Source organism: Mobula birostris, chromosome 10, assembly GCF_030028105.1.
Source record: "Mobula birostris isolate sMobBir1 chromosome 10, sMobBir1.hap1, whole genome shotgun sequence".
In the NCBI taxonomy this organism is placed as follows: Eukaryota; Metazoa; Chordata; class Chondrichthyes; order Myliobatiformes; family Myliobatidae; genus Mobula; species Mobula birostris.
This window is the reverse complement of record NC_092379.1, coordinates 91625991-91643045: the sequence shown is the minus strand read 5'-3', so window position 1 is coordinate 91643045 and position 17055 is coordinate 91625991. Positions and strand designations below refer to the sequence as shown.

Genomic DNA, 17055 nt, shown 5'->3' with positions numbered 1-17055 from the left:
ACAGTGAGATTACCATTTTGTTCAGAATCTGATAGAATTTAGTTACTGAGTGTGCCTTTTAAGGTGTTGATAAGTTCCACTGCAGCTCAATTTATACATGATTCTTGCACACTGATTAAAGAGAATCTTTCCTTTTACAAGTCTTAACCAGATTAACTTCTAATTTATTTGAAATCAGTAACATGATTTTTCCCCCTAACCTTTTCAGAACAAAAATTGGAGTCTTCCTGTGTGGACCACAACCTCTGGCTCAAGCTCTGGAACAATGCACAAACAAGTACTCGGAGATCAACCCCTTGGGGGTTCACTTTCATTTTAACAAGGAGAACTTCTAGGTTTTGGAAGAAAGAACTGGAAAAACAATATGAACAGCAGATTCCTTTCCCCCCACCTAAATTTAAAATTTCTGAATTCACAGAAGCATAAGGTCTTGAAACACATTTACATGCAGGCTACAGTTCTTCAGCCTACTATTTGCCCCCAATTCATTTCAATGGATGTAAGATTGTGGACTGCTCAAGTTCACCATCACATGGTCTGGACCAACTCCTCAGACTCAGTGCTCCAACAAAATCATAGCCAATGCTTTATCTTAGCCCCCTGGACAGTATTTTTTTGCTTTTACCTTTCTTTACAAATGGTGCCTAATCTGCAGATTTCTGTCTTTTTTTCTTGTTTTTACAATGAAATCTATTGCTCAATTGCAGCAGAATCAACAAGGTATATGTTAATATTAGACAATTTTTGTAATTCCATGATGCATTAACATAATCAAGCTTACTGTTAAACATGTTTAAGTCACATCACTGTCCATGTATGAATATTGTAAACAGCTAAAGATTTTATATTTTTATGAGGGATATAGCTCTTTAATATTCCCTATTTCAGCACCATGTGTTTTTTTAAAAAGGTCAAGTTCTTAAGATTAACATTATGAATTCATTACAAGAAGTTATTACAAGTAGATCACAGACTAAACAATGGTGAAGATGAACACGATTGTTACTGATGATGTAAATGTTGCTTATTACAGTAAACTGTTTAAATTGTGTTAATGTGACAGGAACACAAACACCAATTACACATGACAAGTATAATCGCAAAAAACTCATTTTGTTCTACTCCAAACCCTCCTTTATTGCCACTCCCACTCATTTTCAACCCCACCCTAGGCAAATAGTCACTAATAACTGTCCAAAGTTTGTCTTCCTGGATTTATAGAAGCTAAATCTCACCTTCAAATTTCATTGAGGTGAGCACTATTCTTAAAAGGTGTTCAGAAAAACTCACTTCTATGAACAGTTTCAAATCATGCTCTCTTTATCTAACATTTTTTGCTCATAATGCTCTTCACCAAATACAAATGTACATTTATATACCTTCTTTAATGTAGCAAATTATTCAAGCAACTTCACAGGAACATAATCAAGTACAATAAGAACACAAGTGCAGGAGGTAGCCTTTTGGCTCAAGTCTGACCCATCATGATCATGGCTGATCTATCCCTGGTTGCACATCACTTCTTCAGTGCTAGTTCCCTAAAGACTTCAAGTGTCCTGATCTTTGAAAAAAAATCTTTCTTCAAATACTTGCAATGCTCTGGCCTCCATAATCTTACAAGACAGGGAATTCCAGAGATTCGCTACCATCTTCAAGAAGTTCCCATGCACTTTAACTTTAAAGGACAATCTCCTAACCCTCTAACAACATCCCCTTATTCTAGATTCTTCCATTACTTGAAATAGGTTGGCATCTGTCTGTCAGGTTTCTTGAATATCTATGTTTCAATAAGATCATCCATCCTTCATACAAATAAACTTACAGACCTCATCTTTTATAGTAACTTGTGATAGGACAACCATTTCATCTGAAGAACTAACCTCTTATTTTTGGACTACCTCCAATGCCAGTCATATAAATTCTTAAATAAGAGGTTAAAATTGTGCAGTGTCCCCCCCAAGTAATCTGTACATTTGTAACAATACCATCCCATTTCTAAACCCCAACCTTCTTGCAATAAATGCCAAGATGCAATTTGCCTTTCAAACCAATTGCCACTTAAATTACTCTACATTTCCTTACCTATAATCTTTCTTCAATGAGATAATATCATGTCTTTTAATTCCTCTTAGGAAAGGCGTAACTACACTTTTCCACATTAAACTCCTACGGTCTTATTTCTCACCCACTTGCCCAGCTGATCTATAGAGACAAAGACGTATGGACTGTAAAGTGGGGGAGGGCTGAACACCAGGATGAGAGCAAGTGGGTGAAAAATGAAGCAGTTGGAGTTTAATGTGGAAACATTAACAAGTACAAGGATGATGGGTGAATGGATTATGTTAGAATCCAAGTGGTATACAGAACATAGGTTAACAATGTCCTTAATAACAACAAAATAGAAAAAGAAACACACAGGGAATCTGCCTTGCATATACAAAAAAATCTGTATGATTGTCAAGGAATAGAGATTCTGGTGTTCAAACCTTGCTTGGTGGGCAGTCTGCTGGTCAAAGAGCTACCAAGCCATCCATTCATTCACTCTAAAATTCCAGAATGTTAAGAACTGCTTTTCTAATTCTGCCAGACAAGTTTAGGACTGCCGATGGAATTATGATTAAAAACCTAGGAAAACAACATATTCCTAGAAAATTCAGTCACTTGTGTGTACTAACAGTAGACGTACAATACTCCAGCAGTGGTTTGGAACCCACTCAAGAAATATTTTTTTATATTCAAAAGTTAAAATCATTTTCAGTGCATCTCCTGGCACCGTATATTAATTAGGCTACAGTGAAATTTCACTCAGATACGACCACTGAGACTATACTAACTGTACAAAAGTTACTTTATATACTATAAATAAAGAAATGAAATTGAGCCTGGATGTTGAGATGATTTTTATTTCTATTTTTTATATATATATGTGTATAATGTTCCAACAGTGTCACATTACTCCAACAATTCAACAACTGAGATCAGAAACAAACTTTAATGCCAATAATCATTAGCAAGTCTCAATGGCTGTAGTTTTAACTTGTTTTTAAAGATGCGTTGGGGGGGAGAACAAAAGACTATGAAAAAGTCATAGTAAGGATCAACAGTTCACTAGTAAAACATTTGTGCTACAAGGAAAATGGAGCACATCTTTACAAAGGGTAAAAATGGAGGGGATTTAAAGTCATAATAAACATGAAGAAAAAATTGTATGTGCTTTGCTTTTCAAACTGATAGTGTGAAATTGTTTTTTAAACTAAGTATAAATGTCATATCTAATACATTGAAGTGGTTGGTATAAATCGGTTTTTAAATGAAAATTCTTTAAACCCCAAAATACCTACAACAGTTCTTGTGTTTGTGAAATACCTATAAAGACAGCTCTATTAGCTTTTCAAGTCTCTTTCATTCTTCCCACTTAATCAATACATTAAAGCTTTACCACAATGAATTGTTAACAAAAGGGGCAAATTAAACACTCAGAAATAAGTGTATCCATATCACGAAGGATGTTTTGGCTTCTTTCCCTTTCATTGAGTTGAAACAAATGACAACTAGGAACCTCCATGTCCTGCCGCTCTCATAGGTAACCGGAGAAATAAACTTCCTCAAGAAGCTGGCGGCCCACAAAATATTCATTCTGAAAAGCAAAAATGGCAGTTAGAGGATTTGTAAAAGAACGGCTGAAAGAAGACTGGAAACTTCATCAGCAAAATTAAACTGAGCTAGACAGATGAAGGAAAAAAAATCCAATAATTATTTTCTACTTTAATATCAACCTCAGTGGTAGTGAATGATTCTGAAAGCGTGTGCCCAAATTGCCGATAATCCTCTTTTAAAAGAAAATCTCATGTGGCATGGTAATTTTGAGTAAAGATGATCATTGATTAGTGAATTAGTAACAATAACCGTGGACTTTTAAGGAAAAAAGGATGAATGGGTGTTCAATTTCAAATGATCAAAGCAGCAATTAACACTGCAGGCCATCCTGGAAGGAGGAAATTAGCCTAAATTTTCTTCTACCATCAAAATACCATGATATCCACTGGAAGCACAGAAAACACTAGAAGGGAAGTGCAACCAATGCTGCATGGGTTGGAAAAAACAGCAGTGATTATACTCAAGCTAAATAAACTCAGCAAACATGGCATGGTCTCACAACTGGCAGAGCTGCTGCCTTAGTAACCCAGATTAACTTCCAGGGCAGTATGGAGTTTATGTATTCTCCCTCTGACTCTGTTGGTTTCCTGGCACATCTCAAAAATGCACTTGCTGATAAGACCATAAGACACAGGAGCAGAATTAGGCCAATTGACCCATCGAGTCTGCTCCGCCATTCAATCATGGCTGATCCTTTTTCTCTCCTCATCAACCCCATTTCCCAACCTTCTCCCCATAATCTTTGATGCCATGTCCAATCAAGAACCAATCAATCTCTGCCTTAAATACACCCAACAACCTGTCTTCCACAGCTGCATGTATCAACAAATTCACCACCCTCTGGCTAAAGAAATGTCTCCATATCTCTGTTTAGAAAAGACATCCCTCTATCCCAAGGGTGTGCCCTCTTGTCCTAGACTATCCCACCACGGGAAACATCCTTTCCACATCTACTCTGTCTAGGCCTTTCAATATTTAAAAATTTTTCCATGAGATCCCCCCTCATCCTTCTAAATTCCAGCAAGTACAGACTCACAGCCATCAAACGTTCCTCATATGATAACCCTTTCATTCCTGGAATCATCCTTGTGAACCTCCTCTGGACCCTCTCCAATGCCAGCACAACTTTTCTTAGATGAAGAGCCCAGAACTGTTCACAATACTCAACCTGAGGCCTCACCAGTGCCTTATAAAGCCTCAGAATCACATCCCTGCTCTTGTATTCTGGACCAGGGGTCCCCAACCTTCTTTGCATCGCAGACCAGTTTAATATTGACAATATTCTTGCAGACCAACCGACAGGGGGGTGTTCAAGTTCAAAAGTGCGTGACAGGGAATAAGGTACAGCTGACTCATATTGTTTCATATCGCCAAATCATATCGTTTCCTCGCGGCCCAGTGGTTGGGGACCACTGTTCTGGACCTCTTGAAATGAATGCATTGTATTTGCCTTCCTCACCACCGATTCAACCTGCAAGTTAACTCTTAGGGTGTTTTGCACAAGGACTGCCAAGTCCCTTTGCATCTCAGATTTTTGGATATACTCCCCGTTTAGAAAACAGTCCACACATTTATTTCTACTACCAAAGTGCATGACCGTGCTTTTTCCAACATTATATTTAATTTTCCACTTCCGTGCCAATTCTCCTAATCTGTCTAACTCCTTCAGCATCCTACCTGCCCCTCCACCAATCTTCGTATCGTCTGCAAACTTGGCAACAAAGCCATCTATTTCATCATCTAAATCATTGATATACAGCATAAAAAGAAGTGGTCCCAACAATGACCCCTGCAGAACACCAGAAGAGTTCTTTTTATTCTCGCTCGCTGCCTTCTTCCAATCAGCCAATGCTCTAACCATCATAGTAACTTTCCTGTCATACCATGGGCTGTTAACTTGGTAAGTAGCTTCATGTGTTGCACCTTGTCAAAGGCCTTCTGAAAGTCCAAATATACCACATCCATTGCAACCCTTTTATCTATCCAACTTGTAATCTCCTCAAAGAATTCCAACAAGTTTGTCAGCCAGGATTTTCCCTTAAGGAAACCATACTGACTTTGTCCTATTTTGTCCTGTGTCACCAAGTACTCCATCACCTCGTCTTTATCAATTAAATCTAACATCTTTCCAACCACTGAGGTCAGGATAACTGGTCTATAATTTCCTTTCTGCTGCCTTCCTCCTTTCTTAAAGAGTGGAGTGACATTTGCAATTTTCCAGTCTCTGGCACCACGTCAGAGTCTAATGATTTTTGAAAAATCATTTCTAATACCACCACTATCTCTAATGCTACCTGTTCCAGAACCCTGGGGTAAAGTTCATCTGGTCCAGCTGACTTATGTACTTTTAGGTCTTTCAGCTTTTTGAGCACCTTCTCCCTTGTAATAGTAACTGCATCCACTTCTCTCCCTTCACATACTATAACATCTGGCACATTGCTAGTGTCTCCCACAGTGAAGACCGATGCAAAATACTCACTTAGTTCATCTGCCATCTCCTCGCCCCCGTTATTATTTCTCCTGCCTCATTTTCTAGCAGTCCTATATCCTCTCATCTCACTTTTATTTATTTTTTTTTAACATACCTGAAAAAGCTTTTACTATCCACATTGACATTATTCGTTAGCTTGCTTTCATAATTCATCTTTTCCCTTCTAATGATTCCTTTAGTTGCTCTCTGTAGGTTTTTAAAAAACTCCCCAATCCTCTATCTTCCCACTAATTTTTGCTTTGTCGTATGCTCTCTCTTTTGTTTTTACATTAGTGTAACTTCCTTGTCAGCCACAGTTATACTATTTTGGCACTTGAGTATTTCTTCATTTTTGGGATACAGGTGGCCCTTGTTTTCCGAACATTCACTTTACGACACCTCGCTGTTACAAAAGACCTACATTAGTTACCGGTTTTCGGTAACAGAAGGTGTTTTCACTGTTACGAATAAAAGCAGCTCGCGCCCGAAAAGCCAAGCTCCTCCCCCGGAACTGCACTCTAGCCGCCATTGCTTAAACACCTGCTTTATCTCGATTTATTTTGTGCATCCGTTAGCAAGATGAGTTCTAAGGTATTGGAAAAGCCTAAGAGAGCTCATAAGGGTGTTACACAGCGTAAAACTAGACATAATCAAGCGTTTTGATCGTGGTGAATGAAGTAAGGACATTGTCCACGTGTTGAACTTGCCTGCATCCACCATTCGCACTATTTATACGCAGGGAGAAAGAATTTTGAAAGCTGCCAATGTTACTGTTGGTTCTGCTCGTAGCAAAGTGGTCTCTCTTAGTCGGCATCCAATAATGGATAAAATGGAAAGTCTATTGCTTGAGTGGATTGATGGGTGTACAAAGCGTGGTGTTCCATTAAGTTTTCTTATAGTTAAGGAGAAATCAGTCAGTCTTCTTAATAAGCTGAAGCAGAAAGCACTGGACGATGGTGATGAAAGTGGAATTTAAAGGTAGTCATGGGTGGTTTTTTTCGGTTTTTGAGGCGAGGGCAGCTTCATAGTTTAAGCAGTTGTCCCCCACCTCCAGGCCGCCGACCGATACATTGCTGCGAAGAATGCAGTGGTGCAGCGGTAGTCAGAACGCACCCAGCACATCTTTAAGAAAAAAGCCAAAATAAACAAGCTAATTAATTAGGTGCCGCCCGGCATGTAAATGTCGGCCCAGATCAGAGGCGATTGCTGATTGCGTCAGGTGGGTATTCGTATAAGTGTTTAACTGTGACGAAACTGCAATTTATTGGAGTCTTCCCGATTCCGATAAGTGAAACTACACTGTACATACATTATTTCTACTTTATATAGCTTGTGTATTTTTATGTGTTATTTGGTATGAATTGGCAGCTTCATAGCTTAAAGGACTCGATATTTGTTCTGAGTTTTTCTAATGATTCTATAAAGTTAAATTTGAAAAAATGCTTTGCGTTTTTCGTCAGTTTAATCCCCAAGTAGGTGAAACAGTCCTTCTCTACTCTAAAAGGCAACTTTTTCAGGAAGTCTTCAGTAAATTGATCCACTAAGGGCATGAATTCGCTCTTTCCCCAATTTATGGTATAGCTAGAAATACTCCCGAAGGAATTTATATATTCTAGTAGGATGGGAATAGAGACCGCTGGGTCGGCTAGGCAGACAAGGAGGTCGTCCGCGTACAGAGTCACACAGGTCTCAATATTGCCCAGCTTAATACCTTTAATATGTGTGTGGCCCCTAATGCCAATTGCCAGGGGCTCCAGCGCTATGTTAAACAGCAGGGGGGACAATGGGTCCCCTTGGCGAACACCACACTGCAGAGAGAACGGATTGGATTTATCACCATTTGTGAGAAAGAAGGATTTTGGATTAGTATATAATATTTTGACCCATTCTATAAAAGTGTCGCCGAATCCAAATTTCTTGAGTGTTGCAATTAGATAGGGCCACTCTATCATATCAAATGCCTTGTGGGCATCTAGGGACAGTATAGCAGCTCTATCATCTTTCCCATAACTGGCATAGAAAATATTGAGAATTTTGTGGACATTACAGAAGGAGTAGCTGTCTGGAATAAATCCCGTTTGGTCCGGGTGAATGATATTTACTATATGCTAACCGAGCCAATTTGCTAACACTTTTGTAATTATTTTCAGATCATAAATCAGTAGTGCAGTGGGCCTATAGCTTCCAGGGTCCGTTTCATCTCATCTTTTTTTTAAATAAAACACAGATATTTGCTTCACTGAGAGAGGGTGGGAGCCTCTTGTTTTTAAAGGTATCCCGAACCATTCTCAGCAAAGTTGGTGTAAGGTCATCACGGAAGGCCTTGTAGAACTCTGGCCCGAACCCGTCCGGCCCAGCCGCCTTACCAGTGGGAAATGCTTTGATGGCATCCCGTAACTCAGATAGTGAAAAATCCAAATCCAAATTCTCCCTGAAAGCTGCATCTAATTGTAGGAAGTGAAGCGGATCAAAAAACTTATCAAAATCTTCCTGTGTAGCTGTTGATTTGGAGGTGTAAATTTCTGAACAGAACTCACTAAATCGTTTGTTAATATCCTTTAAGTCCATAAGTATCAGGCCAGATTTGGATTTTATTTTGTAAGTGGCTCATTTTGCTTGTTCTCCTTTTAACTGCCTTGCCAATAACTTCTGTGGTTTGTCACCAAACTCAAAATGTTTAAGTTTAAGTAGTATGTTGCCAATTTGTTCCCCTAGAATGAAGTTGTACTTGTATTTTAATTTGAGAATGTTATTATAACCTGATTGGAACAAAGAGTTTTTGTAAGCCTGTTCAGCCGCTAATAATTCTTTCTCAATCATTTCCAATCGACCTCGCTTAGCCCTTTTCAGTGTTGCTTCATAAGAAATAATTTGTCCTCTGATATACAGTTTTCCCACAGTGTTGAGTCATTCACCTCGCGGTTGTCGTTGGTCTCAAGGAACTGCGAGATGTGCGTCGTAACGTATTCTTTAAATGCCTGATCCTTCAGCAAAAAGGGATTAAAGCGCCAGTTATAGGCTTGCTTAGGGAGGGACAGTTGAAGATTGAGATTGACAGGACTATGGTCAGATATTATTATGCTGTGATATTTGGTGTGGTCAATATTAGAGATTAATCTGGAGTCGATTAAAAAATAATCGATCGTGTATATGATCTGTGTACATGAGAATAAAAAGAATAATCACGGTTAGATGGGTGTTGTAGTCTCCAAATATCCACCACCTTCTTCGACTTCATCAAATTGTTAAGAGTTTGCACAGCAAGAATATTGGGGGGGGGGGGGGGGGCAGAGGAGAGCTTATCTAAATACGGGTCCAGGTAGCAATTAAAGACACCCCCGATCAATATGTGGCTTGAATCGTTATCTGGGATCAAGTCAAACACCTTACGGAAAAAACCTGGATCGTCCAAGTTCGGCCCGTAAACGTTTACCAGTGTAATGGGAAGTAAATTGATATGCCCAGTTAAAATTATAAACCTGCCATTTGAATCATTTGTGGATGAATGAAAACGAAAAGGCACAGTCTTACGGAAGAGAATGGCAACGCCTCTGGCTTTGGATATGAAAGGTGCCTGATAGACCTGTGAAATCCAATTAGCCCTGAGTTTCCTATGCTGAGTGGCTTTAATGTAAGTTCCTTGTAAGAATATAATGTCAGATGTCAATTACTTCAAATGTGCGAAAACTTTACCTCGCTTTCTTGGGTGACCTAAACCACGCACATTCCAAGAGACCAAGGATATGGAGTCAAGAGTATTATTCATTTGTGGTACCTTTTGCATTGTAATGAAACACAAACTTAACACTCAGTCTGGCAGCCAGCAGAAACCGACAAAAAATAACATGAACAGTTAACAAATATGTGAACAAAACCCCCACCCATTGCTTCCCCAAACGAAGCAGAGTTGCCCTCATCCTAATCTGGGACCGCCGGACAAAAGTAGAGAAAAAAACACTTCCAACTAACAGCCCCTCATTAGCACACATAATAAAGAACAAATTGAGGATAGAAAAAAGAACTGCCATGATTAAAGTCTGCTCAGAGCACGTTTAGACTCTCTACATTTATGTTGTGAAAAATAGCCTTTCAAAGTTTTTGGTCTACAAAAGGCTTGGCTTCAACCAGGTTGCTGAATACTTTTACCTGCCCTTGGTGATGAACATGGAGCCTGGCCAGGAAAGGTAGCGAATGCTGGACCTCCTTCTCTCTCAGCGGAAACTTCGCCATTGCTCCATAACCTCCGCGGTGTAATCGGGGAAGATTAAGATTCGATGACCTCCGTAACCCATCGAGAGTTGCCTCCCAAGCCACAGAATCTTTTCTTTCTCCTGTGCGAAATGCACCCGTGAAATTATCATGCGGGGCCTTGAGCCTTTAAGTGGTTTGGGCTGTTGCGTGCAGTGCGCTCTATTGATAACGACCAGCTTGGTGAAATTGTCATCCCCCAGCAGCTTGGGGATCAGGTTAGTGACAAATTCAGTCAGCCTCCCTTTCTCCTTGCCTTCTGGGACGCAAACAATCTTTATGTTATTGTGTCTGGATCTCCCTTCCAGATCTGAAAGCTTGGCCCGCAGTCTTTTATTTTCTTGCTGCAGCTCAGCGACTGAAGTTTCCACGGCGTGGATTCGCTGCTCGTGGTCGGCGGTCTGATTTTCGGTGCTTGACAGTCTCTCAGTGAGCACTTGCTGGACAGACAACAGACCCTGGAAACTGTGCTCAAACTTATCAAACCACTCGTTGAAGGACTGCAAAAGCTTGTTTTACATTTTCTGCCAAATAAGAGGAAACTCGTCTTCCTCCTCAGCTGACGCCATGTCTGGAGGGTTCTTGCTAGCTTGGTCCCAGCTAATGTTAGCTGCAGCATCAGCTAGTGAGCGAGCAGCTCCCTTTCTGCTTCGTGCTGTTTTACTGGACATGTTCATGTTACACTTTTTGGTGGCATAAAAGAGAAACAAACAACGGAGTTCTTGCAACAAAAACTGAGAGTCAATCGTTCAAAAAGGCAGTTATAGCTCGTCAAGTTTGATGTGCAAGGAGGAGCTCAAAAAAACACGTCTATACTGCACTCATCTCACTAGCGCCCCCCAGACTGTGTATTTATCATATCATTACTGCTTTTACTATATGTTACTGTTATTTTAGGTCTTATGTGTTACTTGGCATGATTTTGTAGGTTATTTTTTGGGTTTGGGAACACTGAAAAATTTTCCCCATATTAATAAATGGTAATTGCTTATTCACTTTACGACATACCGGCTTACGAACCATTTCATAGGAACGCTCTACCTTCGGATGGCGGGGGAAACCTGTACACACGTCCTGCACCTTCCTCATTTTTCCCCAGAAACACATGCCATTGCTGCTCTGCTGACATCCCTGCCAGCAGCTCTTTCCAATTTACTTTAGCCAACTCTTCTCTCATTCCACTATAATTTCCCCTACTCCACTGAAATACTGCTACGTCATACTTTACTTTCTCCCCATCAAATTTCAAGTAGAACTCAATCATATTGTGATCACTGGTTCCTAAGGGCTCTTTTACCTTAAGTTTCCTAATCGCCTCCAGTTCATTACATAACCCCCAATCCAGTATAACTGATCCCCTAGTATGCTCAACGACAAACTACTCTGAAAAGCCATCTCATAGGCATTCAACTCACTCTCTTGAGATCCATTACCAACCTGATTTTCCCAATCAACCTGCATGTTAAAATCTCCCATGACTATCATAACACTGCCCTTTTGACACGCCTTTTCTATTTCCTGTGGTAATCTGTGGTCCACCTCCCAGTTCTGTTGGAAGGGCTATATATAAACTGCCATTCTTTTATTTTTATTCTTGCAGTTTCTTAACTCAATCCACAAGGATTCAACGTCTTCCATCACATCTTTCCACTGATTTGATGCCATTCTTTACCAGTAGAGCCACATCTCCTCCTCTGCCTACCTTCCTATCCCTCTGCAACTTTGGACATTCAGCTCTCAACTACAACCATCCTTCAGCCACAGTTCAGTGACAGCCATAACATCATACCTGGCAACCTGTAATGGTGCAACAAGATCATCCACCTAATTCTTTTATACTTCGCACATTGAGATACAACACATTGAGTACCGTATTTGCTACCCTTTTTGATTTTGCATCCCTAAGGTACTGATACTCACCTTGTTGGCTGCGACTATGTCCCATCAGCTGCCTGCCCTTCCTGACAGTCTGACTGCACGCTATCTTTACTTTCTTACCATCTGTCCTTTCCTGAGTCCCATCACTCCAGTTTCCACCCCCTGCCAAATTAGTTTAAACCCTCCCCAACAGCTCTAACAAACCTGCTCACTAGAATACTGGTCCCCCTTGGGTTCAGGTGCAACCCGTCACTATCTCCTTCAGAAGAGATTCCAATAATCCAAGAATCTGAAGCCCTGCCCCCTGCACCAGCTTCTCAGCCACGTGTTTATCTGCCAAATCATCCTGTTTCTACCCTCACTCGTGTGAGGCACAGGCAGTAATTCAGAAATTCCTACCCTGGAGATCCTGCTTCTTAGCTTTCTGCCTAGCTCTTGAAAGTCTCTTTTCAAGACCACTCTGCTTTTCCTTCCTATGTCATTAGTACCAATATGTACCAAGACATCTGGCTAATAGATTAACCTAATGCTGCAGATTCCCTTGAAATTGTTGGATTGCAGAAGAATCAAGGTGGAGTTGATGGGCATGTTTGAGATTGCCAGGAATTAGATAAGAAATGTTGCTCTGAGGGACAGCATAAACAAGATGGGAAAATGCGAAAAATATGAGAATATGATAAATAGACCCAATAGTAAAATGGTTTTAGGACAGCCAGTGTGGCATCATGGTTTGAAAATAAAACTAACAGAATTAAGAGATTAGTGCAAGCTACATGGAAAAGTAATTGATATGTTTAAATAAAACCTGTTGAATATTGTGCATTGAGCTCATGTCACTCAGCACTGATCCTGTGGATCGGCTAGTAATACTGTCTTCACATCTCTGGAACATTACATTGCAGATGATTTTATCTATGACTTGTCCCCAACAGAAACACAGGTAACAGGAGATGTCACCTCCCTGCTAAAATTATATCTTCTCTCCTGGCTATCTAATTGATCACGTTCAAACAGCATCAAAAGGCTTGCCACATCATCTTTATGGAGAACTCTCAACAGAAGTCAAAGATGAGCAAGTGATCAGAAAAAAATTACTCAAGAATGACCTCAAAACTTTATATCTTTCATCTGATAAAATCTGTGTGTGAAGCACATTCCTTTGTTTTTTCATTCTTTGACTGTCAAACCTAAACCACCAGACGATCTCATTTGCAGCTTACCCCATAGCAACATTCATTTCAAGTTACTAGATATTCCCTTCGTCCTATCCATTCCTTCCCCTCCCCCCCCCACTCCTAGTGTGCAACCTAACTGTAACATATAGTAAAAGCAGGAAAGATATGATAAATACACAGCCTATATGAAGTAGAAATACTTCTCTACAATCATTGCCACACTGCTCTCCATAGCGAAAATCTCACACAAGCGCTCTCAGCAGAAACACTCTCCAGTAACCTTTAAGCTATGAAGCTGCCAAATCATACCAAATAATGCATAAAAATACACAGCCTTTACAAAGTAGAAATAATGTATGTACAGTGTAGTATCATTTACTGGAATCAGGAAGACAGCGAGCACACTGATGATGGTGTGTTAGGCTAAGTCGGAGGTTGGGGTGCTGCAGTGGTCCCCAATCTCCGGGCAGGAACTGATACCAATCCATGAAGAATGCAGTGGTACAGCGGTACAGAGGCAATCGCCTCTGATCTGGGCCAACAATTACGTGCCCGGCGGCACCTAATTAATTAGATTGTTTATTTTGGCTTTTTTCTTAAAGATGCGTTGGGTACGTCCCCGCTACTGCAGCAATGTATCGGTCCGCGGCCCAGGGATTGGGGTGGTGGGACACTGGGGTGTCATCTCATCATTGTCTGTTTCCATCAGGACAGGCAGGTCATCTTCTTCATGTCTGCCTGCCTCGATGTCAAAGGTTGAGGTTCGTCATCTGCTGTGGCTGATGTGGAAGGCTTGAAAAACGACAGTATGCTTGACTACCAGCCTCGCGCAATTTTCTATCATACAGTTCTTTGTAAGGACTCAAACCATCTTGCAAATATGCCCTAAACCAACGTACCCTTTCAAAATTAAAGTCGTATTTTATCATTGCAGTGAAAATCTCACGTAGTTGCTTCACGTTCAGTTTCTGGACGACTCCACTTTCGGTCCGTTCGCTACTGCATTTGGTTTTGATTGTTATCCTTTTCTCTTCCAATTGCATCAGCTCTTCATCTATCAGTTCTTGGTCATGGGATGCTAAAACCTCTTCAACATCATCTTCGTCAACTTCCACAAGCCAAACTCACTTTGTCCTTACTTCGTTCATCACGATCGAGACGCTTAATTATGTCTAGTTTTATGCTAAGTGTAACACCTTTACGAGCCCTTTTAGGCTTTTCCGATACCTTAGAACTCATCTTGCAAACAGATGCTCACAGGCACGTGCTTAAGCAATGCCGGCTAGAATGCAGTTCCCGGGGGGAGCGGCTGCTCGGGGCGCGCGCTGCCTTTTATTGTGTGTTGCTTTTTTCACGCGCTGCCTTTTTTCATAACAGTGAAAACACCTTCTGTTAGCGAAAACAGGGAAATAATGTAGGTCTTTCGTAACAGTGAGGTTTCGTAAAGTGAATGCTCGAAAAGTGGGGGACACCTGTAATGCCTCAGCATTATCTCCTTGTTTTTATATTCTATTCCCCTTGAACTAAATGACAACATTGCATTTGCCTTCTTTACCACAGACTTAACCCGCAAGTTAACTTTCTGGGAGTCTTGCACGAGCACTCCCAAGTCCCTCTGCACCTCTGATGTTTGAACCTTCTGCCCATTTGGATATTAGTCCGCACTACAGTTCCTTTAACTAAAATGCATTATCGTACATTTCCCAACACTGTATTCCATTTGCCACTTATTTGCCCATTCTTCCAATTTGTATAAGTCCTGCTGCACTTGCATTGCTTCCTCAGTACTACCTACCCCTCCACCTATCTTCGTATCATCCGCAAACTTTACCAGAATGTCATCAATTCCATGATCTAAGTCACTGACAAACAATGTGAAAAGTAGCAGTCCCAATACTGACCCAAGAGACACCACTAGTCATTGGCAGCCAACCAGAAAAAGTCCCTTTTATTCCCACTGGCTGCCTCCTGTCTGTCAGCTATCCCACTATCCATGCCCGTATCTTTCCTGTAATGCCACAGGATTTTATCTTGTTAGGCAACCTCATTGTGGCACCTTATCAAATGCCTTCTGAAATGACATCATGCATCAAGTAAATGACATCACTGCATCTCCTTTGTCCACCCTGCTTGTCACTTTCTCGAAAGACTAACAGGTTTGCCTGGCAAGATTTCCCTTTACAGAAACCATGCTGACTTTGACTTATTTTATCATTAGTTTCCAAGTACCCCGAGACCTCATCCTTAATAGACTCAAACACTTTCCCAACCACTAAGGTTAGGCTTACTGGCCTATAATTTCTTTTCTTTTGCCTTCCTCCCTTCTTAAAGAATGGAGTGACATTTGCAATCTTCCAGTCATCTGGGACCATGCCAGAATCAAGTGATTCTTGAAAGATTATGACCAATGCATCCATTATCTCTTTAAACATCTCTCACAGGATTCTTGGATGTAGTCATCTGGTCCAGGTGACTTGTCCACCTCAAGACCTTTGAGTTTGCCTCGCACTTTTTCCTTTGTAAGAGCAATGGCACTCACTCCTGTTCCTGATACTCACGGACCTCTGGCACACTGCGAGTGCATTCTACAGTGAAGACTGATGCAAAGTATCCATTTAAATTCATCTGCCATTTCTTTTCTCCCCATTACTACCGCACCAGCATCATTTTTCCTGTGGTCCAATACCAACTCTCACCTTCCTTTTACTCTTTATATAACTGAAAAAATTTTAGTATCCTGCTTTATACTATTGGCTAGTTTGACTTCATATTTCATCTTTTCCTTTCTTATAGCTTTTTTAGTTACCTCTTGTTGGATTTTAAAAGCTTCCCAATCATCCAACTTCCCACTTACTTTTGCTACCTTATATGCCCTTTCCTTGGCTTTTATGCAGTGTTTAACTTCCCTTGTCAACAACGGTTGCCTACCCCTGCCACTTGGGAACAACTTCTACTGTGGGGCATATCTATACTGCGCCTTGTGAACTATTCCCAGAAACTTCAGCCACCTCTGCCCTGATGTCATTCCTGCCATCAGAGCCTCCTCCATTCCACCTGGGCAAGCTCCTCTTTCTTGCCTGTATAATTCCCCTTATTCCATTGCGATACTGATACATGTGACTTATGCTTCTCCCTCTCAAATTACACTATGAATCCAATCATATTATGACCACTGCCTCCTCAGGGTTCCTTTATGTTAAGCTCCCTAATAAGATCTGGGTTATTACACAACACCCAATCTAAGATAGTCTTTCCCTGAGTAACCTCAAGCTGCTCTAAAAAGCCACCTCACAGGCATTCAACAAACGCTCTTGTGATCTGACAACGGCCTGATTTTCCCAATCCCCCTGCATATTGAAGTCCTCCATTACAATTGTGACATTACCCTTATTACATGCCTTTTTCAGTTCCCTTTGCAAACTCAACCCCACATCTTGGTTACTACTTGGAGGCCTAGGTATGATTCCCATAATGGTTTTTACACCCTTGCAGTTTCTTAACTCCACCCACAAAGATTCAACATTCTCTGGCCCTATGTTACCTCTTTCTAAAGGTATATTTCCATCCCTTACCAGTAGAGCAACACCACCTCCTATGCCGTCCTGCCTGTCCTTTTGATACAAATGA

The 17055-nt window shown here is 40.8% G+C and overlaps 2 protein-coding genes across 3 annotated transcripts in view; one reads left to right on the top strand and one right to left on the bottom strand.

The window, feature by feature from the left end:
• nox1 (NADPH oxidase 1) overlaps nt 1-2880 on the top strand; it is a 34436-nt gene extending 31556 nt beyond the window's left edge. Inside the window, exon 13 of the mRNA XM_072270573.1 lies at nt 209-2880. Coding sequence (XP_072126674.1) covers nt 209-335 — 127 coding nt within the window. The 3' untranslated portion in view covers nt 336-2880. The remainder of the gene's footprint in view (nt 1-208) is intronic.
• Nucleotides 2872-17055, bottom strand: part of cstf2 (cleavage stimulation factor, 3' pre-RNA, subunit 2) — a 77607-nt gene continuing 63423 nt past the window's right edge. The window contains exon 15 of one of the 2 annotated variants that reach the window (XM_072270571.1): nt 2872-3637. The gene's annotated coding sequence lies outside the window, so the exon portion shown is untranslated. The remainder of the gene's footprint in view (nt 3638-17055) is intronic. The other variant, XM_072270572.1, reaches the window with a different exon arrangement.